Source organism: Pseudorasbora parva, chromosome 4, assembly GCF_024679245.1.
Source record: "Pseudorasbora parva isolate DD20220531a chromosome 4, ASM2467924v1, whole genome shotgun sequence".
NCBI classification, from domain to species: Eukaryota; Metazoa; Chordata; class Actinopteri; order Cypriniformes; family Gobionidae; genus Pseudorasbora; species Pseudorasbora parva.
In genome coordinates this window covers 56,997,141-57,021,639 of record NC_090175.1, presented here as the reverse complement: position 1 = coordinate 57,021,639, position 24,499 = coordinate 56,997,141, and the positions used below count along the sequence as shown (strand labels likewise).

The 24,499-nt window shown below is 39.5% G+C and overlaps 1 protein-coding gene across 1 annotated transcript in view; it reads right to left on the bottom strand.

The window, feature by feature from the left end:
* The window catches only part of gart (phosphoribosylglycinamide formyltransferase), a 55,072-nt gene that overhangs the window by 16,808 nt on the left and 13,765 nt on the right, over positions 1-24,499 (bottom strand). Inside the window, exons 5-11 of the mRNA XM_067442290.1 lie at positions 22,584-22,695; positions 21,917-21,985; positions 21,097-21,222; positions 19,962-20,049; positions 18,126-18,211; positions 2,489-2,657; positions 1,276-1,510 (exon numbers count right to left, since the gene is read on the bottom strand). Of these exons, the coding sequence (XP_067298391.1) occupies positions 1,276-1,510; positions 2,489-2,657; positions 18,126-18,211; positions 19,962-20,049; positions 21,097-21,222; positions 21,917-21,985; positions 22,584-22,695 (885 nt within the window). The remainder of the gene's footprint in view (positions 1-1,275; positions 1,511-2,488; positions 2,658-18,125; positions 18,212-19,961; positions 20,050-21,096; positions 21,223-21,916; positions 21,986-22,583; positions 22,696-24,499) is intronic.

The window sequence follows — 24,499 nt, the reverse complement described above, 5'->3', positions numbered from 1 at the left end:
GCTTACATTGTCACAGATGTTTCCAAGAATGTACAATAATCTTACAATGCGACGAGAATAGTTTTTGTGAGCAAAAAAAAAAAATCAAAATAACGACTTTATCCGCCGAGTTATTGTCTTCCGTGTCGGTCTCGCTCCTCCTCTTCTGGTCATGAACGGCGGAGCGGCGTCATATTCTCACGCATGCGCCGAGTTCAGATCAATAACTGGCGGATAAAGTCGTTATTTTGATTTTTTTTGCGCACTATAACTATTCTCGTGGCGTTGTAAAGTGATTGTCCAGCCGCTGTAGTGAGATGGGCTGTGTGTCGATGTGTTTAGGGCCTTTATGGGTCTTGTGAGTGGGAATGGACTGAATGCCAATGGAGGCCTATCTGAAGCCTTTCTCAGCTTTACACTAAAATATCTTCATCTGTGTTCTGAAGATGAACGAAGGTCTGACGGGTGTCCAACCACATGAGGGGGAGGAAGTAATGACATCATCTTCATTTTTGGGTTAACTAAACCTTTAACTTTGGTGAGTAAGAGAATACATTAAATATATTTTTGTGTCCCCATCTTCTCAAATAGAAAAAGAAATGCGCAACAACGATGATTTCACAACTTTCAAAAAGAGGGAAAAACGCGTGAGATTGATAACGGCAGTGAAAAGACAGAAATATGTTATTTTTGCCATCACTCCCATAGACGCTGTATTAGAAACTCCCTCACAGCAGCGGGAAGTCGTTTTTTTGTAATTTGTTCCAAAAGTTATATAAAACAAACTATTAGTGTTTTAAATGTTAAGATTTTTTAAAATGAAAATACAAAAAAGTTGCAGTGAAGAAGTGTCTCAGTAGCGCCGAGCCAACACACACAGTAGCATTATAACATCACTTTAACACACTCATATCTGTGCGTTACACACACACACTTGCAGCAGAATAAAAGCTCCGCCCACTCAAGAGTCAAGACTCGCCTTTATTCTGAAGCAACAAAAATTACATATTGTGCCTTTAAAATATATATTTTTTAAATAAATAAATTATATTTAAAAAAATATCTTAAATTAAACAAACAAATATATTATATATATATATATATATATACATAAATAATACAATTTAATTAAATGTAAAATAAAAAATATATATATAAAAATATCTTAAAACCAAATAAAATAAATAAATGATTCTTTTTTAAAAATAAATTAAATACAAATATATAATTAAATAAAGTAAAAAATAAAAGGTCAGGTAAAGGTTATGTTAGTTTTGGTCCTGTGCCGACACACACCTGGTGCGGGTGAGGTACGTGATGGCGCGGTGGCCGATGTCTCGCCGGTAAACCGCGTCGGGGAAGCGGATGGACGCCACGGCTTCATTGGCGCAGCGTAAGGCGTTCTGAAGGGTGGGCCGGACCGCGGTAACCGTCAAGACACGCCCCCCACTCGTGATAACTCCGCCCCCTTCCTTGAGCGCCGTGCCCGCGTGAAACACCTGAACGCCCATCTCTGACACCTGAGACAAACCTGAAGAAAACAGCAAAGATTCACTCATCTCACATTCAGCAGGACTATACAAAATAATATATATATTTATTAATAATATTAATACACAAAACAAATTATATAATATAATACTATAACAATTACTATAATTATTCTTTTTAATATGTATTTATAATCACATTATCATAAAAATGTTATTTTACTAATTATAATAATACTAATAAAATACTTTTACATTATTAAATATAATTATGAATTATTATTTAGTAAATCCCTACTTTTTATGAATGAGCAGCTGGTAGAGGTAAAGCATAGACCTTTCAAAATAAGAGTCCCATGACTTTGGGGCTTGTATAATGTTTTAATTAAAAAATATTTTATTTACTTAATATATATATATATATATATATATATATATATATATACACACATACATACATACACAATAAATAAAAAATGAATACATTTAATTACATTTTATATATATAAAATAAATAAAAAAATTGTTTTTAATGTAAATTATATATATATATATATATATATATATATATATATATATATATATATATATATATATATATATATATATATATATATATAAACAGAATTACATAAAAATTAAAATCAGTAAAAATGTATTAATTAAATTAAAAAATAAAATTAAAAAACATTAAAAAAAAATGTCAGGTAAAGCACCGGTGATGTCCAGACCCTTCTTATATGTGGTGGGATATATTTATATATATAAAAAACAGAATTATATTAAATAAAAATAAATGAATAAAAATAAATTAAATAAAAACAAAAATCAATTAATTAAATTACATAGATAAAGTATATATGATAAATAAAATAAAATAAAATAAAATAAAATAAAATAAAATAAAATAAAATAAAATAAAATAAAATAAAATAAAATAAAATAAAATAAAATAAAATAAAATAAAATAAAATAAAATAAAATCAGGTCAGGTCAGGTAAAAAAGTCAGGTAACGCACCGGTGATCTCCAGACCCTTCTTATATGCGGCAGGATATCCTCCGCTGGCCATGACCACAGTAACGGCCACAGCGTCGTCCAGCCACTGCACTGGACTGGAGCTCAGGTCCGAGCGGAGTGTGTTCTTCAACACCTCATACAGATCAGACTTCAGCAGCGGCATCAGGACCTGACAGAGACACACACACACACACACACACTTTTCTTCAACACCTCATACAGATCAGACTTCAGCAGCGGCATCAGGACCTGACAGAGACACACACACACACACACACACACACACACACCGAGCGACCACATTTACACTCAAACTTAATTCCCCGCTTGCGCTCTATTCTAGGGCTGTAACGATTCGACCAAAAATAAAAACCTTGATTAATTGAACATTTTACCTTGATTACGATTAATGAATGAATATTTGGTTCTAATGAAAAAGTGCATTTCTTTGTGATTTTAAAAATACTCGAAGGAAATGGTTGACTCTCCGCAGTTACTGTCTATGGGCCAGATTTCTGCTTGCTCTACATCAGACAGATAAATGAACACAGTAAGCCTACATCACATCTGTGTGAATGCACTAATGAGAGAGAGATTGTGTGTGAATTACTCATTCCGTCTCTGTTCATTATGAAGCTGTGGTTTGTACTTCAAGGGCTTAAAATATATTTTTTTATTTTATTTAACCAGGCAAGTTACACGTTCTTATTTTCAACAACAGCCTGGCAGGAGAATTAGATCTCCTGAAAGACACACACACATATTTAACAGTACATCTATATAAAACATCTACATTCTGTAATAAAAACACTCCTTAATCGTTTTTTGAACGCTGAGAATGAAATATACGAGTGCAGTTTCAGTGACTTTTGTACCAAATTCCAGTCATTAGGAGCAGCAACATAAAGCGTTTTTTTTGGGGGGGATATTTAAATGAATTTGATGCGATGATCTGGTTGTATATGTACTAATACGAGGTTGAAGCAATTCTTTAAGATATTTTGATAATAATCCTAACTTTATAAGTGAAAACACTTATATGAAATACCAATGTATTCCCTGTCTGATGTGTAATAAATGTGATGTGTTCGTTTTGTCACACTATATCAGGCATTAGCAGTTATATATTATACACAATATATAACTGCTCCTGTAAACTGCACTTGCTGTGACTGACAGGGCGATTTTTCGATTAATCGTACAGCCCTACTCTATTCCCCAAACGTTTGAATCACTAAATGAATCTGATTCATTTGAGCCGATTTGTGACAATGACCGAGAATGGGCTCACACTCGACTCTCTCCGTGAGGAACGGACTGAAAATATTGAGCCGATGAGTATAATATAATAACTGAAGTGACTGCGCTTGAATATTTTCACATGAGTTGTAAAGAGTCATTTGGACTACAGTTATGATGCTTTATGGTGTTTTGCCATTTTCAAGGCGTAACTTTTTTTTTTTTAAAGCAGTATTGTTTCCAAAATATTTGTGTTCCTCAAAAATAAAATAAAACACAAAACAAAAAACACTGATGATGTCTGAATGAAACCCTTTAACTGACTTGTTTACCCATACACCCTATCATTAAATGAGCAGCACTGTATTATTATACGATCATATTTCATACGGTGAGATTTCACCCTCAAGGATCAACAGAAAGTTGCACATAAAACTTTCACAGGTGCTTACCTGAGATGTAACTTGTCAAAAGAATAAAATGTGCTAAAAAAGCCCTGAAGGCATATTTAGAGTCATTTTTTCAGAGTGACACACACACACACACACACACACACACACACACACACACACACACTCAAGTAAAGACTCAAAAAGGCAGGTATCGTTTGATTAAAAAAACTTGCTTCTCATGCTCAAAAATTGATTATAATTTTACTTCTTATTTGACATGCAATAACTCATGAAGGATATCCGTATATTGTTTTATGGGTCTTGCGGGGCTTCATGTACAAAAACTCGCTCAAGTTTAGTCAAAGCCCAAAACAATTATGCTTGTATTCAACTCCGTGAGACCTTTCATATGACACACGACTGAGCCGTGACATATTACAGTACATAGTAAAAAAAAATATTACGGCAATTATGAGTTCGTCAAATCGGTGACATGCGTTGTAAAGTTCAGACTCTAAGCTGTCGAATGATTTGTGTTGATCAAGGCAGAAGTTTTGAAAAAATATGATTATTAATTTTTTCGCCTTGCGGTAATTTAAACTTGCGGTACAATCCCGTTTAGACGAAAGACTCAGCTCTTGTTAAGAGTTGATGAATAAAGTTAAGCCCTATTTGGACAGGAACACCAAGGTCGTGTGGTGATTTAATCGCCGTCTGAATCCACATCTCTGAGGCTTTAAGAATATATCCCTTCAAAATTCACTGTTATATCCTTTTTGACCCCTGCAGGGCACCATACTGCTGCATACATTGCTGTAATTTGGATGCATTTTAAAGTTCTTCAAGACTTTTATTACTGAAATGCTGGCAAGTGTTTACAAGAGCAATATATCTTTCATCACACTCATAAAATAAAAAGAAGAAAAGCACGTAAATATTTGAAATGGGCCGTTATTATTATACGTTATAATCACCGCAGCATTATGATCACCTCGTGTATAAGAGGCTGTATTCACTTATTTCTGCTCATTTCAATGTGGAATAAATGGACATCCTATATTTTGAGATTAAATATGACACTGAAACCCATTTGAACTGTAATGTGGGTCTATATATCTTCCTATTTTTAAACAGATTTAAATAATTACATTTGTATAAGAGTTTATCACTGAGGTGGATGCACATTTATTTTTACGGACTTCCACATGAGAAACCGTCCGAAATGGGCTTAAATTAGCCTGCTGTGGTCATCCTCAGCTCTAGTCAGAATATGAGTCTGATGCTCCATTGGGCTGTGATTATGGGGCGTGTTTCAACCCAACCAGGAAAATCTCGATTGGACAGACCGACAACCAATCAGAGCAGCGGAGCGACGCATAACGTTAGTGTTCAAATGTCAACAGAGCTCAACTGCACTGTGCTGCCAAGGCGTTTTTTCCCGCAGGTTGTTTTCTATGTCCGCGTGTTGAAGCGACTATTATGTGATATATAGACCCATGAGTGCGAATTGCCAAAATAACACACATTTTACCCCCAAATACCATTTTTTATCCCGGAGAACCCCCCGAGAAGCTATTGTTTTGGGATAGTAGTTGCGGGTTTTGTTGTAAAAACTTGGCAACCCTGACTGAACGGGCGCTGGAATAAACGATCTTTGCCGGTGTTGTAAAAAAATAAAATAATTTAATGATACACAGAGTACCAACCCAACATGATCATCATTTCTGAGAGAAATAAGGTGATGCAGATACGAACAAGCTCTCCATTTAGGATTCGAACAAATATAACCCAAGCCCCTTTGATGACGTGATGATTACGGTACTGTTGATCATCTGTCCGTCATCGGCTAAAGCCCGCCCTGATGATCTCATTGGTCAGTTTCTGTTGATCATCTGTCCGTCATCAGCTAAAGCCCGCCCTGATGATCTCATTGGTCAGTTTCTGTTGATCATCTGTCCGTCATCGGCTAAAGCCCGCCCTGATGATCTCATTGGTCAGTTTCTGTTGATCATCTGTCCGTCATCAGCTAAAGCCCGCCCTGATGATCTCATTGGTCAGTTTCTGTTGATCATCTGTCCGTCATCGGCTAAAGCCCGCCCTGATGATCTCATTGGTCAGTTACTGTTGATCATCTGTCCATCATCGGCTAAAGCCCGCCCTGATGATCTCATTGGTCAGTTACTGTTGATCATCTGTCCGTCATCGTCTAAAGCCCGCCCTGATGATCTCATTGGTCAGTTACTGTTGATCATCTGTCCGTCATCGGCTAAAGCCCGCCCTGATGATCTCATTGGTCAGTTTCTGTTGATCATCTGTCCGTCATCGGCTAAAGCCCGCCCTGATGATCTCATTGGTCAGTTTCTGTTGATCATCTGTCCGTCATCGGCTAAAGCCCGCCCTGATGATCTCATTGGTCAGTTTCTGTTGATCATCTGTCCGTCATCAGCTAAAGCCCGCCCTGATGATCTCATTGGTCAGTTTCTGTTGATCATCTGTCCATCATCGGCTAAAGCCCGCCCTGATGATCTCATTGGTCAGTTACTGTTGATCATCTGTCCATCATCGGCTAAAGCCCGCCCTGATGATCTCATTGGTCAGTTACTGTTGATCATCTGTCCGTCATCGTCTAAAGCCCGCCCTGATGATCTCATTGGTCAGTTACTGTTGATCATCTGTCCGTCATCGGCTAAAGCCCGCCCTGATGATCTCATTGGTCAGTTTCTGTTGATCATCTGTCCGTCATCAGCTAAAGCCCGCCCTGATGATCTCATTGGTCAGTTTCTGTTGATCATCTGTCCATCATCGGCTAAAGCCCGCCCTGATGATCTCATTGGTCAGTTTCTGTTGATCATCTGTCCGTCATCAGCTAAAGCCCGCCCTGATGATCTCATTGGTCAGTTTCTGTTGATCATCTGTCCATCATCGGCTAAAGCCCGCCCTGATGATCTCATTGGTCAGTTTCTGTTGATCATCTGTCTGAAAATCGGCTAAAGCCCGCCCTGATGATCTCATTGGTCAGTTTCTGTTGATCATCTGTCCGAAAATCGGCTAAAGCCCGCCCTGATGATCTCATTGGTCAGTTTCTGTTGATCATCTGTCCGTCATCAGCTAAAGCCCGCCCTGATGATCTCATTGGTCAGTTTCTGTTGATCATCTGTCCATCATCGGCTAAAGCCCGCCCTGATGATCTCATTGGTCAGTTTCTGTTGATCATCTGTCCGTCATCGGCTAAAGCCCGCCCTGATGATCTCATTGGTCAGTTTCTGTTGATCATCTGTCCATCATCGGCTTCAAGCCCGCCCTGATGATCTCATTGGTCAGTTTCTGTTGATCATCTGTCCGTCATCGGCTAAAGCCCGCCCTGATGATCTCATTGGTCAGTTTCTGTTGATCATCTGTCCGTCATCGGCTAAATCCCGCCCTGATGATCTCATTGGTCAGTTTCTGTTGATCATCTGTCCGTCATCGGCTAAAGCCCGCCCTGATGATCTCATTGGGCAGTTTCTGTTGATCATCTGTCCGTCATCGGCTTCAAGCCCGCCCTGATGATCTCATTGGTCAGTTTCTGTTGATCATCTGTCCATCATCGTCTAAAGCCCGCCCTGATGATCTCATTGGTCAGTTTCTGTTGATCATCTGTCCATCATCGTCTAAAGCCCGCCCTGATGATCTCATTGGTCAGTTTCTGTTGATCATCTGTCCGTCATCAGCTAAAGCCCGCCCTGATGATCTCATTGGTCAGTTTCTGTTGATCATCTGTCCGTCATCAGCTAAAGCCCGCCCTGATGATCTCATTGGTCAGTTTCTGTTGATCATCTGTCCATCATCGGCTAAAGCCCGCCCTGATGATCTCATTGGTCAGTTTCTGTTGATCATCTGTCCGTCATCAGCTAAAGCCCGCCCTGATGATCTCATTGGTCAGTTTCTGTTGATCATCTGTCCATCATCGGCTAAAGCCCGCCCTGATGATCTCATTGGTCAGTTTCTGTTGATCATCTGTCTGAAAATCGGCTAAAGCCCGCCCTGATGATCTCATTGGTCAGTTTCTGTTGATCATCTGTCCGAAAATCGGCTAAAGCCCGCCCTGATGATCTCATTGGTCAGTTTCTGTTGATCATCTGTCCGTCATCAGCTAAAGCCCGCCCTGATGATCTCATTGGTCAGTTTCTGTTGATCATCTGTCCGTCATCAGCTAAAGCCCGCCCTGATGATCTCATTGGTCAGTTTCTGTTGATCATCTGTCCATCATCGGCTAAAGCCCGCCCTGATGATCTCATTGGTCAGTTTCTGTTGATCATCTGTCCGTCATCGGCTAAAGCCCGCCCTGATGATCTCATTGGTCAGTTTCTGTTGATCATCTGTCCATCATCGGCTTCAAGCCCGCCCTGATGATCTCATTGGTCAGTTTCTGTTGATCATCTGTCCGTCATCGGCTAAAGCCCGCCCTGATGATCTCATTGGTCAGTTTCTGTTGATCATCTGTCCGTCATCGGCTAAATCCCGCCCTGATGATCTCATTGGTCAGTTTCTGTTGATCATCTGTCCGTCATCGGCTAAAGCCCGCCCTGATGATCTCATTGGGCAGTTTCTGTTGATCATCTGTCCGTCATCGGCTTCAAGCCCGCCCTGATGATCTCATTGGTCAGTTTCTGTTGATCATCTGTCCATCATCGTCTAAAGCCCGCCCTGATGATCTCATTGGTCAGTTTCTGTTGATCATCTGTCCATCATCGTCTAAAGCCCGCCCTGATGATCTCATTGGTCCGAACAGTTTCTGTTCGGGGATAATTACTCCTCTATGGCGCAAGTCCAGACCGAACTGCCCGAGCTATAAAATTTGTGGGCGGGGCAAAGTTCGGCTGGCATCCAGGCTAGGCTTAAAGGGATAGTTCACCCAAAAATGAGAGTGTGACGTTTATCTGCTGACCACCAGGGCATCCCAGATGTAGGTGTGTTTGTTTCTTCAGTAGAACACACATGACGATTTTTAACTCAACCGTTGCTGTGTGTAGGTCATATAATTATGTGAATGGGTAACAAGTCTATGAGACAAACAAACAAAAAAACATGCTTAGGCAATGTGCACAGAAACCCTGCTGCTCGTGACGACACACTGATGTCTTAAGACACGAACCGGTTTCTGTGAGAAACACAGCAATATTGATGTAATGTTTTTACCTCATATACCGACGAGTCTCATCAAGTTTTCCCATTGTCTATAACTTCCATTTGATAAGGTCAAACTGGCATGCAACAATACAGTTAGTCCACGGTTCAACACACACCTCAGCTTTTAACCACGGTTTTTCGGTTCGGTTCGTTTTTTTTTTGCTATTCTTTTCTTGGGCGACAGGAACAGAAAAAGGTTAAAGGGGCGGTGAAATGCTGTTTCATGCATACTGAGCTTTCCACTGTTAAAGACTTGGATTCCCATCCTAAACATAGACAAAGTTTCAAAAACTAATGTTGGACGTTTGATGGAGTATTTCTGTGTCAAAAATACTCCTTCCGGTTTCTCACAAGTTTCGGCGAGTTTTTTTCGAGTATGGGTCGGCTTGACGTTAATAAGAGCGGAAGGTCCTTGTATGGGCCGTACGGGCTCTTCTCCCGGTAGGGTGCGCGCGCGTGACTAGAGCACGCTGTAAACAGTCTCTCAGCTGCAGATCCAGTCGTCCGTGAACACTTCTGTCGCGCTCCACTTTATTCCTATGGGTGACGTCGAGCGACTTCAACTCTTCAGCACAGCATTCCGGGAAGGCAGCGCTGCATCTGAACCGATTTGAACGCAGAAATGACGGGAAGCTGGACAACATCGTTTCAGTTGCGTCTCAAAATGGATTTACACGCCACTGCTGTCACAGGACTTTACCAAATCATACCAAAGAAGTGTGTTTCTGACGGAGCGGTCCCAGCGATAAAGCTTCGACGGTGAGTTAACTTAAACTGCTTCAAATGTCTCTGCTATTGGCTACCGTCGCATGAGTAAACATCAGTAAACGACACGATCGCGAGCTTCGTCATTCAAATGCGCTAACGGTTACTCCATTGTTGTTCTGTATAACGTTACAGTATTCTGACGTGCAAAACCGTTTTGCTTGCTACTGCTAAGGTTTAGTCGCATACAATAGTCCATAAACCGAATCATGTCCTCATACTCTGCGAGTAAACACACAGAAATGTGGAGAGGCCATTAAATACAGTAACTTACATACCACAGAGACGGACGTCCTGCTGTTGCCGTTTCTCCTGTTCAATTTATTTCTCCCTCAGATTTGATTGTGGATCATTATCTGTATTAGCTGAGATAGATGGGTTTCTCCACGCTTGAGGACGTCACCGCTTTGCGCGCTGGTCATTCTTTAGCTCCGCCCACACGATACGCCTCCAGGCGCTCGGTTTTTTCCGGAAAGACTCGGTACAGCCTATATTTCTTTTATAAATATGATAAAACTAAAGACTTTTCGGAGATATGAAGGATGCAATACTACTCTATAGGTACTCAAGATTGACATGAGATTGACTGAAACTGAGTGTTTCACCGCCCCTTTAAAGAACTTTCTTTATTTTACTTAATAGACCTGAAAACCCTTACTTAAACTTCAATCTTTACTTTAAAAACCCTTGTACACATTCCTAGTGTATTATATAATATAAAATAAATATATATAAAGATTTACAGTGGCAACTCAGAGATGTACAGCAGCATTTAAGTATGAAATTTAATAAATAAAGGTGTGCTAAAATTAAAGCTACATAGTCTTCAATATACAACATTGATTAAAAGCTACTGTATTAAAGGTCTTTTTTTTAATTAACATCATTTTAGAGGTGAACTGTCCCTTTAAGGACACGCGTTCACTAGGCTGCTGCTGTCAATTGAAGACCTGTTCACATCTCATATACAGACGCATGCGATTTTACTTTCAATTTAGACATAACAGACTGTGTTTATATGTTAGCCTTGTGTGTATTTGACAGTATTAGCGCAGTAAGACTGTCCAGTAATCGCGTGTGTTTGACAGACGTCTAGTGCGTGCGCTCAATACAAAACAGTGAATATGCACACGAATGAAATGTTTAACCGGCGAGGCTTTAAAACGCGCCTAACATCCCCTAACTTTAGTGCATATGATTGGATATTTGCTCATATCAGCGCGTAGACTCACAGGCACACTCAGAAAGAGCCGAAATAAACTGAGAGAAATATTTCAAACTGAGAAAAATGGAAATTAATTATTATTATTATATATTATTATATAATTATTCTATAAGTTTTATTTGTCACATACACAGTTATACAGAATACAACCGGCAGTGAAATGTAAACAGGTCCGCTCCATGGACAGCAAATAACAATTAACAAAAAAAGCACAATAAATTATAGAAAAAATTCACCAGCGCGTATCGAGCCTTGAACGCCGTACCGAACGGTTCAATATTATATTGAGTATTGTGGCATCCCTAATACAGATATATTATATATATATATATATGAAGAGTTTCGTTGCAAAACGAGATATATCCATTTTGAGAAATGTTGGTTATTTGACATTATTATTTAAGACATCAACAGTCAAGTTCATTCACAATTTTTTGTACATTAAACTATTACTTGAGCTCAGTGCAGGCCAGGGACACAATATTCTTCAAATCCAGGATATTTTTAATTTAATTTTATGTCCATAAATAGTTCATAAATAAGTCAAAAGCCATGCCAAACTGCAGCATATTTATCTTAACATTGTCAAACATCTTAAATTGGTTAAAAAAACAATACATCATAAATATAGGGAATAGTATATACAAAGATTGATTAATAATAATAAGATTCCGAGTAAGTTTTGGCCAGAACATACATATATTTTTTTTATTTATTTTTTTGCAAAACGCTATATATCCACCATAATAGTGTTGGGCGATATGCCTAATATTCCAATCGTCATATCGTCAGCCTGTAAGATCGCCGATACACGATCTTATCGCGTCGGGGCGGAGCGTTCAGTGGCGTAACTTTGTTTTAAAAAGTGGGTGGGACAGTCTCACGAAAATGCGTATAAATAGTACGAGTGTGCAATCTCGTGAATGTATACGTCAAAATGAGCTTTGGGTTACAAATGGTAGGCTACGCAGGTTTTTGTGTGCTTATGATACACACTTTATGGCGTATTATAAGGGGATGCATCTAAACACAATATAGCGTTAGTGTCCAGATTTTTCACGTAAATAAAGGCATAGATTTGCACACTTTAAATCCTCATATTTTTTTCTCATTAAAACCGAATATCATCAGTGTTTGTACATGAAGAGCAGGGACAGTTTTTGTGCATTTTGTTTCGTGATTTTACCGGAACGAATAAAAAAGTTAGATTAAAGTGCTCTGCACATGCACGAGCCACGAGAGAAATCTGCAGCACTGAAAACAGCGGCAACGAGCGCCAGATCGCCTCTTATTTAACAAACAAAATGATGCTCTTCTAGTTAACCAGATGTGTTGTGTTTGTATTAGTTAGGTTCATCCGTGAAGCAATCCCTGTGCAACTGGTCCGCTGTTGCATACCACAAACAGCATTTATTCATTATTTTTTATTTAAAATCCAAAAGTTTTTACTGAACATGGCTCGTCAGAATTGCAATTCTCTTTGTTTACTCTTCTAAGTCAGGTTAACGTACTAGCCTACATAAACAGCATTTTATTCAATTCATTTATTCATATTTAGATTTAGCTCACACAAGTGGCAAAACATTTAAACATAGGTTATAGCCTAAATCACAAACATTTTAAATTAGAAACTTACAATAGGCTATTCAAAATCAGCCGACTCTCATCTTTTCTTTCGTTTTTAAACCTTTTAAAAGAAATCCTGCAGTCTCGTTTCCTTGCTTAACTTGAGAAAAAAAGCCATGTGTTGACTTTGAAACAAGAGTATATTTTAAATGATATGCATCTGTGGTTAAATTAGGCCTACTAGATTTTCGCGTCAGTACATGTTTATTTTAATGCGAACAATGTTTTAATGCAGCAACGCAGCGCAGCAAAGAATAGACACGGCACGAAAACGATCCGTGCACTGCTGCAGATGCAACGCACCTGGAACGGACTGACGGACTGCATCCGCGTGCAGTGTGAAAGCTGTCATCCGTTAACATGGGTACGGGAAAAAAAACGCGGCGCACACGCACTGCAGACGGAGTATGTGTGAAACGGGCTTCATCGGAACGCGTGTTCAGTGCAGCTGGCAACATAACTCCCCACCTTGCAATTAAATTCTGAAACTACTTGGTTTTTAGTCTTTAAAAAAAAAATTTTTTTTCACTGAAGAGTAACTCATTTTTACATTTTAAAAGCGTGTGGTGTTTCACGAAAATTGAACCAGATCATCTTCAGACCATGCCAACAAAAAGTTATTAAAGTCAAGTTGATTAGTCGAATCGTTTTTGATAAATGCGCAAACAAATTTTCCGTAGCAGTTGCAAAAATATTCTTAAGGCTGTATCTCTGCAATGCTTTATCGTATTCAAACTTGGTACATGTCATCACGAGCATGACTTGAAGTGATCTGCAGCATTTCGGTGCAGTGCCACCTACTGGTCCGGAGATACAGAAAATTGTTATTTTGGCTTATAACTTCTGATGGGTTTTTCCAAAAATCATAAAAGCGGTCGTAGGATTCAGGACATCATGCCGAGTCGATAAATATCCAATTATCCCGTATCACCCATTTTGGGCGTCGGCCGTTTTGAATTTTGTCTAAAAATGCTGTATTTTACGAATGCATTAGCATATCGTTACGCAACTTGTTATGTGTCTTCTGCACCATGCCCTGAAGGTGCTTAAAAAGTTTCGGGGCAGTGCCACCTTGTGGTCAAAATGTATAACAAAATTTACACAAAGGCTAATAACTTTTGAATAAATTAACCTATTATGATGAAACTGGTCATAATACATTCCTTGGCTACTGCTGAGAACATAGATATCAATTTTGCCATATTTGGTCAAACGTCCTCTCCTCCATCTTGTTATTAGTTTAAAACCTACTTTTTCAAACTCCTCCTAGGCCGTTTGTCCGATTTTCACCAAAATTGACTCGTATCATCTTCATTCCATCCCGACACAAAGTTATTGATTTCACATCAATAGATTAAATAGTTTTTGTTTAACACAGCGACGAAGCTGAGGCGTGATGCCAAAATGACTCTTAAGGTTGTATCTCTGCAATGTTTTGACATATTGACAGCAAACTGTGCATGTGTCATTGTCACCTCACCCTGACCACACCACATTCATTTGGTCACAGCGCCACCTATAGGTAAAAAAACTGATACATTATTAATTTTTAACTTTATGTATAATTGTATATCTTTTTTGCCTCAGCTTATGTTAATAGGTCTTTAATGTTTCATTTTTGCAGCTGGTCACTCCCAGCCATGTTGGCATGTCTTATTTTCTTCTTTGCGCTTGGCCCCGGAATTGCTGCTTGCAGCTATATTTAATAATATTTTCTTTGACGACCTTGTCCTGTAAACACTATTTTGGTAAATCAGCAAATTAGAAATATAGGTGGGTAATTTACCCATTAATGCTTTAGCAATAAAAAACAATAAATGGAATGTCCTTCTAAGGGAGAGGGAGGACCACTGTACAGTTTCATACAGAATGCAGTGGTGATTTAAACACCAAGTTTAAATCACTCTGATAAATTTCATGAAGGAAGGCTTGTTCATTAAAGGGGGGGGTGAAATGCTGTTTCATGCAAACTGATCTTTTTACACTGTTAAAGACTTGGAATCCCATACTAAACATGGACAAAGTTTCAAAAGTTAAGGTGGACGTTTGATGGGAGTATTTCTTTGTCAAAAATACTACTTCCGGTTAGTCATAAGTTTCGGCAAGTTTTTTGAGATCATGGGTCCCCTTGACGCTAAAGTTTCGGAATTTCCTTGTATGGGCCGTACGGACAATTCTACCGGAAGAGCGTGAGAGAGAGAGAGGGAGAGAGAGAGAGAGAGGGAGAGAGCGAAAGTAACAGGCTACGCCCATCAAAGCGCTGGCTCGTAGGCAGCACAGGTGATGTGACTTCAAGAAATGTCACAAAAAAAGTGCGTTTTTTGTTGCCAGACCAAGACAGTCCTGCACAGATTCCCCAAAAGACCCCGCGTTAAGGCAACAGTGGATGTAATTTGCTTTTCCGGATCAGCAACTGAGTTGCGTGAATGTTTATATCTGTTCGCTGCATTTCGGTGCCGACTGTTTCATAAACAAGGCCCAGCTCGACGCCGGATTTTCCCGATCGCCTAATGCTGAAGGATGGAGCAGTCCCAACGATAAAGGTCCCAACGTTAGAACCGCAGGCGGTGAGTGAGACTGCTTCAAATGTCTGTGTTTTTGCCTATGCTCATCAAGTAGCCCAAACATGATCACGTATAGTTAATTGATCAATGGAGCATGCGATGTGTAGTGCGTGTACATTTGTTTAGCTGGCCACTATATGTGTAACTTTATGTTTGTGTATTGTAAAAGCACTCCAAACAACAATACACAAAGAGGGGGGAAATATGTTGAACTAAATAAGCGCGCTTCTTCATTCAAATGCGCTACTATTCCGTGTCTTTCTATGTAAACACTAACTTAGCCTGCCGTGCAAAACCATGTCTACACAAACCACGCGTAAACACACACACACACACACACACACACACACACACACACACACACACACACACACACACACACACACACGTGCACAACTGCACTTCCCACATGTACACCTTCAAAGACAAAAATACGACGATATAATTCAAGTATAAATATGTAAATAACACAAGCCGCTAAGCATATTATATAACGTTAGTTAGTGTATAACTTGTACCACATAGAGACGTCCTGCTCTAGTCGTTTTTGCTGCTGCTCCTGTTCAACTGCAGCCTCTGGGTCTGATTCCGGATCATAGATGTATGGCTGTATCTGATTAAAAGCCATATTTTTATTTTGAATAAAGTTTTTTTCCCCGCTGTTAGGGATGACACAGCTTTACGACGCACTCGACTCAACACAATAGCAGCAGCGCGCACACGTCATTATTTAGCTCCGCTCACACGATACGCCCCCACCCGCTCGGCTTTTTTCGGAAAGACTCGGAACAGCGCATCTTTCTTATATAATTATTAAAAAAATAAAGACTTTTTGGAGATATGCAGGATGCAATGCTACTCTATAGGTACTCAAGATTGACATGACACTGACTGAAACTGAGTGTTTCACCCCCCCTTTAAAACATTTATAATTTCGTTTAAAAATAAACTGTGTCCTTATTTTAGTCAATTTGCAATTTCTTACACAGACAATCATACAATGATCACTGACATCATTACAGAAAACTCCTGTAGCCGAATATTTATGTGAAGCATTAGTCAGAATGACGTCGATAAATGTAGATTTGTCCATTCGTTTAGGATTTAGGCGTGTAGGTGACTGTACTAGTTGCGTCAAATGTAGCTCATCACATAGATCTCTTAACGGTGATGAAGTCGATAGCCAGTCCCAATTCAGGTCTCCTAGGACAATATACTCATTGGGTAGCTTATACAAAAAGTCAGACAGCAGGGCAGCAGCTCCAGTTGCAGCTGAAGGTGGGCGGTAGCATCCTACCACAGTCAAATAAGTGCCATTTGTGAGATTTAATTTGATGGCACATAGTTCAAAGAATTTAGGCTTTGTTATTGTTTCAAAGCAACAACATTCCAACGACGCCTTGGCATATATGGCTACTCCACCTCCTTTACCGATCACACGATCCGTCCTAAAGAGATTATACCCTTCGATGTGAATCATATTGTTCGTGATTGATGGTTTGAGCCACGTCTCTGTCAAGACAATTATGTCACTTTCTGTCAGTTTAGCCCACAGACGAATAGCGTCGATTTTATTAATCATGCTGCGTACGTTATTCTGGACCTGGGTTAGGATGGATGTTACCTGATAGGAACAGAAGTAGAATAATCCAAAAGCCTGCCGATCTTGTCGTGCGTGCACTGATTCCGCGGTCACGCCTGCAGGAGATGGACTGGAACTGCCGTATTTCTGTCCAACTAAGTTCGTGCTTGTGCAGGCCCACAGCAAAAAAGTCAGATGAAGTCATGTGGATCGATGTAAAGCCACCGGTATCAGGAAACAGCATAGTAGCAGAATTTGGGAGAATAATCCGGGAAAATGCAAATGACCCAGATCCGAGAGCATCCACAGTCGGCGAGCTCAGCACATAAGCGAGCGACAGGTAAGCCGGTAGCCTCATATTATCTGTGCAGTCAGATCAGCTTATCTTTTTGTTATCAGCCTATGTTATTATTTACTGTTTACCAGGTTTGTTAGTACAGTTCTGAGACCCAAGATATACGTTTTTCCTAATTTGGTAACCCGTTAAGTTTATAAAACACAGATACAGACACTACGCAAATAAACGAGAAAACAATGTCGCCGCCATCTTGGATTCTTTAGAATTATGTCTGCTTCTATACGGCCTTATCAGACGGAAGTAATAGACGATTGGAAAAGTAATAAGAAGTAAGTAAGATATTTAATAATAAGAAGTAATGGCGTTGAGAATACTTAATGAGATTCGTCGGGATATGAGGTAAAAAAAAAATAAACACTGATGTGTTTCTCACAGAAACCGATCAGTTCGTGTCTTCAGACATCAGTGTGTCATCAGGAGCAGCAGGGTTTTTGTTCATGTTGTCTAAGCATGTTTTTGTTTGTTTTGCTCTCATAGAATTGTTACCCATTCACATCATTATATGACTGGCACACCGCAACGGTTGAGTTAAACATCGTCATTTGTGTTCTCCTGAAGAAACAAACACACCTACATCTGGGATGCCCTGAGGGTCAGCAGATAAACATCTAATTTTCATCTAAACATCTAATCTTCATTTTTTGGGTGAACTATCCCTTTAAGATGCATAAAAAAGCAGAGTCTCTAAGAGACACTTTAAAGGGTTCATCATCTCACCTGACACTCGGGGTCACCGAAGCGACAGTTAAACTCGAGCACCTTCGGTCCCCGTTTCGTCAACATCAGTCCTGCGTATAAAACACCTGAGAGAGGAAGAAGGGAAGAATGATTGACTGAAAATAATGTGACAGTCTCAAGTTTCAATTCTACTGAACGATTCAGAAGACATGAAATGACACATTTGGACTACTGTTCTGTCCCTGATTATGAATAATTACATGGAGAGTTTTCAAAATATTTTCTTTTAAGTCCCACAGATGAAAGAAAGGAATCATACAGGTTTGGAACAACATGAGGGCGATGAAATGATGGCATAACGACCATTTTTGGGTGAACTATACTATATTGCCAGAAGTATTGGGCCGCCCCTCCAGATCCCTGAGTTCAGGTGTTCAGTCACTTCATGGCCACAGGTGTATAACTCCAGCTCTCGGCCTGCAGGCGCTTCTACACACATTAGTGAAAGAATGGGTCGCTCTCAGGAGCTCCGTGAACTCAAGCGTGGGGCCGTGATAGGCTGACACCTGTGCAATAAGTCCATTCCTGACATTTACTCACTACTAAATATTCCACGCTCAACTGTTAGTGGGATTATAACAAAGTGGAAGCGATTGGGAACAACAGCAACTCAGCCACGTAAAATCCCAGAGCGGGGTCAGCGCATGCTGAGGGTCACAGTGCGCAGAAGTCACCAACTTTCTGCAGAGTCAACATCTCCAGACCTCCAGACTTCTGTGGCCTTCAGATGAGCTCAAGAACAGCGGAGAGAGCTTCATGGAATGGGTTTCCATGGCCGAGCAGCTCATCCAAGCCTTACATCACCAAGAGCAATGCAAAGCGTGGGATGCAGTGGAGTAAAGCAGCCGCCACTGGACTCTAGAGCAGTTAGACGTGTTCTCTGAGCGACCAATCACGCTTCTCGAACCGACAATCCCATGGACAAGTTTGGCAGTTGCCAGGAGAACGGGACTTGCCTGACTGCATTTTGCCAAGTGTAAAGTTTGGTGGGGTGGGGTTGTTTTTCAGGGCTTGGGCTTGGCCCCTTAGTTCCAGTGGAAGGAACTCAATGCTTCAGCATTTCAAGACATTTTGGACAATTTCATGCTCCCAATTTTGTGGGAACAGTTTGGGGACGGCCCCTTCCTGTCCCAACATGACTGGGCTCCAGTGCTCAAAGTGGTGGTCCAAAAAGACATGGATGAGCGGGTTGGTTATATACGTTTATATTAGGGCTGCACGATTAATCGAAATCGAACCGCAATCGCGATTTGGCTCGTGTGCGATTATGAAAGCTCAAAGGCTGAGATTTTAATTAAATAAATAAATGCCCAGTGTGTTAGCGAAGAGTTACAATAACTCCTTAGGCTTAGACCTTTCAAATGTTTTTTAGTCATAGGCTGTCTGCATATTAGTAATAATTAGTATTAGTATTATATTGTTATATGTATTCGGACATACTATTTTTTATTTGTAATTATGAAAATGTTATTGTAATTTTTAAAATATTTTTAGCAGTAATAATAATCATAATAATAATTATTAGTCATATTAATATAAAAACACAAAATGTTATATACACACACTTTTCATTTGTAAAAAATAATAATAACAATAATCGCATTTTAAATCGCAATCGCAATTTTACCCAGAATAATCGCAATTATATATTTTCCCCAAATCGTGCAGCCCTACTTTATATATATATATATATATATATATATATATATATATATATATATATATATATATATATATATATATATATATATATATATATATATATATATATATATATCCTCCTAAGGTTAAGGGCACTAGTTTGCCGAAACTCACCCACATACGGCGTTCCCTCGTCTCTCATGCCGTCCACGGTTTTCTGCAGAACTGATCTCTTGATCTCCTGCAGCTCTTCCTCCGACACCTTCACACACATTCAACAGCTCATTCAGAGTGTGTGTGGGTATATTTTTGTTGAATATGAGGACACATATAATGCCATGGGTATGACACAGGTATTACAGGAGAGGGTGAAATATGAGGACATTACCCATGGCCCCACTTTACAAAAGGCTTTTAAATCACACAGGAGGAGTTTTTATGAGAAAGTAAAAATGCAGAATGTTTCCTGTGATGGGTAGGTTTAGGGGCAGTGTGTGTGTGTGATGGGTAGGTTTAGGGGCTGTGTGTGTGTGTGTGATGGGTAGGTTTAGGGGCTGTGTGTGTGTGTGTGTGTGATGGGTAGGTTTAGGGGCAGTGTGTGTGTGTGTGATGGGTAGGTTTAGGGGCTGTGTAAGAGGATAGAAAATAAATTTTGTACAGTATAAAAACCATTACGCCTATGGAAAGTCCCCACATTTCACAAAAACAAATGTGTGTGTATATATATTAATATTAAATATGTAATTTAAATATTCATGACAAGCACTAGACAGCAACTGCATGATTCTGGATAAATTGAGAATCACGATTGGTTGCGCTTCAAACAAACACCACGATTCTCCTGTGATTCTGAACAGATTAACCAAAATTACATGTTATTTCCCAAAAATGTAAATTGTGTGATTAATTCCTCCTGTGGTTGGCCAGCCGTCAGACCTCCGCTCATCTTCACACACAGATGAAGATATTAGTGTTGAAATCCGATGGCTCAGAAAGGCCTTCATTGACACCAATGTCATTTCCTCTCTCAAGACCCATAAAGGCACTAAAGACGTCGTTACAAAGCCCATCTCACTACAGCGGCTCTACAATCATTGATGAAGAGGCCAGAATAGAGTTAGTGCGCAAAAAACACTAAATAACGACTTATATAGTGATGGCCGATTTCATTCATCTGTGTCTGAAGATGAACGGAGGTCTTACGGGTGTCGAACAACATTAGGGTAAGTAATTAATGACAGAATTTTCCGTTTTTGGGTGAACTAACCCTTTAATGATTAATGTAGCAGCTCTAGTATGTGATGCTAACCTGTGGCGTCGGGCAGTACGCGCCCATGCCGCCCGTATTCGGTCCCTTGTCTCCGTCCATCAGGCGCTTGTGATCTTGTGCCGGCGGCATCGGCGACACGGTGAAGCCGTCACTGAAACACAAACACTGACAACAAGACCAGACGATTAGAGTGATCTGATCACATCGTTAAAGGGTTAGTTCACCCAAAACTGAAATGTCTGTCATTAACTCCTCTCCCTAATGTCGTTCCAAACCTGTAAGACCTCCGTTCATCTTCACACACAGTTTAAGATATTTTATATTTAGTCCGAGAGCGTATGCAAGTGTATGCACACTATACTGTCCATGTCCAGAAAGGGAATAAAAACATCATCACAGTAGTCCATATGAGACATCAGTGGGTTAATTAGAGTCTCTTGAAGCATCCAAAATACATTTGGGTCCAAAAATAACAAAAACTGCGACTTTATTCAGCATTGGCTTCTCTTCCGCGTTTGTGTTCAATCCTCAAATAAAGATTCAAACGGTTATGAGTCAGCGAATCGATTCATGATTCGGATCGCGTGTCAAACTGCTGAAATCACATGACATTGGCGCTGATTCATAACCGTTTGAATCTTAGATTATGTTTTTATTCCCTTTCTGGACATGGACAGTATAGTGTGCATACACTTGCATACGCTCTCGGACTAAATATAAAATATCTTAAACTGTGTGTGAAGATGAACGGAGGTCTTACGGGTGTGGAGCGACATTAGGGAGAGGAGTTAATGACAGACATTTCATTTTTGGGTGAACTAACCCTTTAATACCTGAGGCTGAAACAGGAAGTACTTACAGAGACTTCCTCTCCTTCCAGCAGCTCCTCGACCACCACCGTCTCGCCCGCAGAACCGAACGCCTTGTCCTGGAACGGCAAGAAATTCAAACTTCGATTCATCACACTGCAAAAAATGCTTTTCTTTCTTAGTATTTTTGTCTTGTTTCTAGTCTAAATATCTAACAATTCTTACATTAAGAAACATTTACTAGACAAGCTAAAGTAATTGTCTTGTTTTGGGGGAAAATAACTCAAAATGAAGAGAGTTTTTGCTTAAAATAAGATAAATAATCTGCCAATGGGGTGAGAAAAATAATCTTAATTCAAACAGAAAACAAGATTATTTATCTCACCCCATTGGCAGATTATTTATCTTATTTTAAGCAAAAACTCTCTTCATTTTGAGTTATTTTCCCCCAAAACAAGACAATTACTTTTGCTTGTCTAGTAAATGTTTCTTAATGTGAGAATTTGTAGATGTTTGGACTAGAAACAAGACAAAAATACTGAGTAAGAAAAGCATTTTTTGTAGTGGACGGATTCAATTGTGATAAATATTCTATTGTTGTTCTGAACTCGTCCTCAGAGCCGCGTTTTGAATCGGGGAATGGTTTTGAGAACTGTGTTCATTATTTGAGCTCTACACAAACAGAGCCGCGTCAAAACATAAGCATCAGCGACTGACCTTCATGATGTCCAGAACCGCCTGACAGGCCTCGTCTTTATCGCGAGCGACGACGACTCCCTTCCCAGCTGCCAGACCGCTAGCCTTCACCACCAGAGCGGGAAACTCCGCGCTGAACACACACACACACACACACACACACAGGTGGGATGGTTTAGATGCATCTTAAAGGCAGCATGAAATCAGTTTCAAGAACAAAAATGTATTTTATTTTATTGAATAGGGATTGGGCGTTGTGACGTCATTACTTGGCGTGGCGGCCATGTTGATGGCATCCTTTACTACTACTCGGACTACTGCACACTGTTTATAGACGTACTCCCTCTCAGTCGTGTGTCTTAATTTGATTATTTTGCCGTTATTTCAACTATGGTAAACCGTGGCTGCATTTTGGGGTGTAACAGCGCAACACAATCACCATGGGAAAAGGTCGAAAATGGATCTTTCCACCGCTTTCCTGCTTGGAGGTGCAACCACGGACAAGAAGTAATAACAGTACGATGTGCAAAAAGCAAGAATTGTCCCACAATCAGATGTTTTTCAGTGTTTATTTGCAAGTAGTGCAACCTGAGAACACAGAAATGTGGAATGCTTCAAGGTAAAAGGTTACAAATAAAAAATGAACACAGAAAACGGAGTGCAAGTTGTTGCACTTTATATAACAATAATAAATACACTTTTTTTAAAAATACTATCTTTCAATACTATATAAGCAAATAAATAGGTATCTATAAAATAACAACAAAAGACAGAAAATGGAGGAAGTGCAAATTATAAATATAGTAAACAATAACATTGCAATAACAAATAAAAACGGAGGCAGTGCAATTTCTTATATAATAATAATAATAATAATATATACGTTTCGGTTAGACTTTATTTCGATTTTCCACTTTAAACATTCTACTAACTGTACGTTTTCAACAGCACGTCAACTATTTAGAGTATTAACTGTACTGTTAGTAGACTGTAGGTTATGGTTATGTGTTGGGGTTCGGGTTAGTAGAATAAGTTGAATTGTAGTTGCAAAGTTACTAATAGTCAGTAGAATGTCTGTTGGGGACCAACAAAATAAAGTTTTCTTCGTCGTCGGTGCTCCGCTCTTTCTTTGGAAATTCATGTGGATCCAAAACTTTAATAGTTCCGATTTTGTCTCTATAGCGGTCCCTACCTTCCCTATTTAACGTATCCCGGTAAATTCCACATCCGTTTCGGGATTTTAACATGTTTTTTCTTTCTCACAACTCTGCTTCTCCTCATTCGACTTGCTGTATGTTTACATTCGCGAGGCCATCAACATGGCCGCGACGTCCCAGAATGCAACGCGGCGCCCAAGCCCTATTATGCTTACATGATTAGCATGTTGCAAGCATAATGCTAATAACAAGCTAACCATGATAGCATAACATTAAATACATTAGCATATAAGCAAACATGCTATTTGTGTTACCATGCTAACAAAAGGACAGTGATGTCAGTAACACGTTACTCTAATCTGACGACTTTCTTCCAGAGTAATCTAACGCGTTACTATATCCAAACCAGTAATCAGATTAAAGTAACTTATCCAAGTCAATGTGAGCTACTATTTTAGTCATTTTCCTTAGTAAAAAAAGAAAAAATCACGTCTTCTTGCATCTCGGGGAGAGTATTTTTTCAGTAAATACTTTTGAATTTCAACTTAAAATGTCAGGAGATACATTGTTGATGTTCCTGTTAAAAATGTGTTGGCGGAATAAAACGGTCGTCATTTCTATGTTGAGGCGGCAGGGGTGATGTCGGAAACTGCTGAATGTAACAAAGTAACTTGTAATCTTACTTAGTTACTTTTAAAATAAAGTAATATGTAAAGTAACTAAGTTACTTTATAAAGGAGTAAATAGTAATCAGATTACTTTTTCAAAGTAACTGGGAAA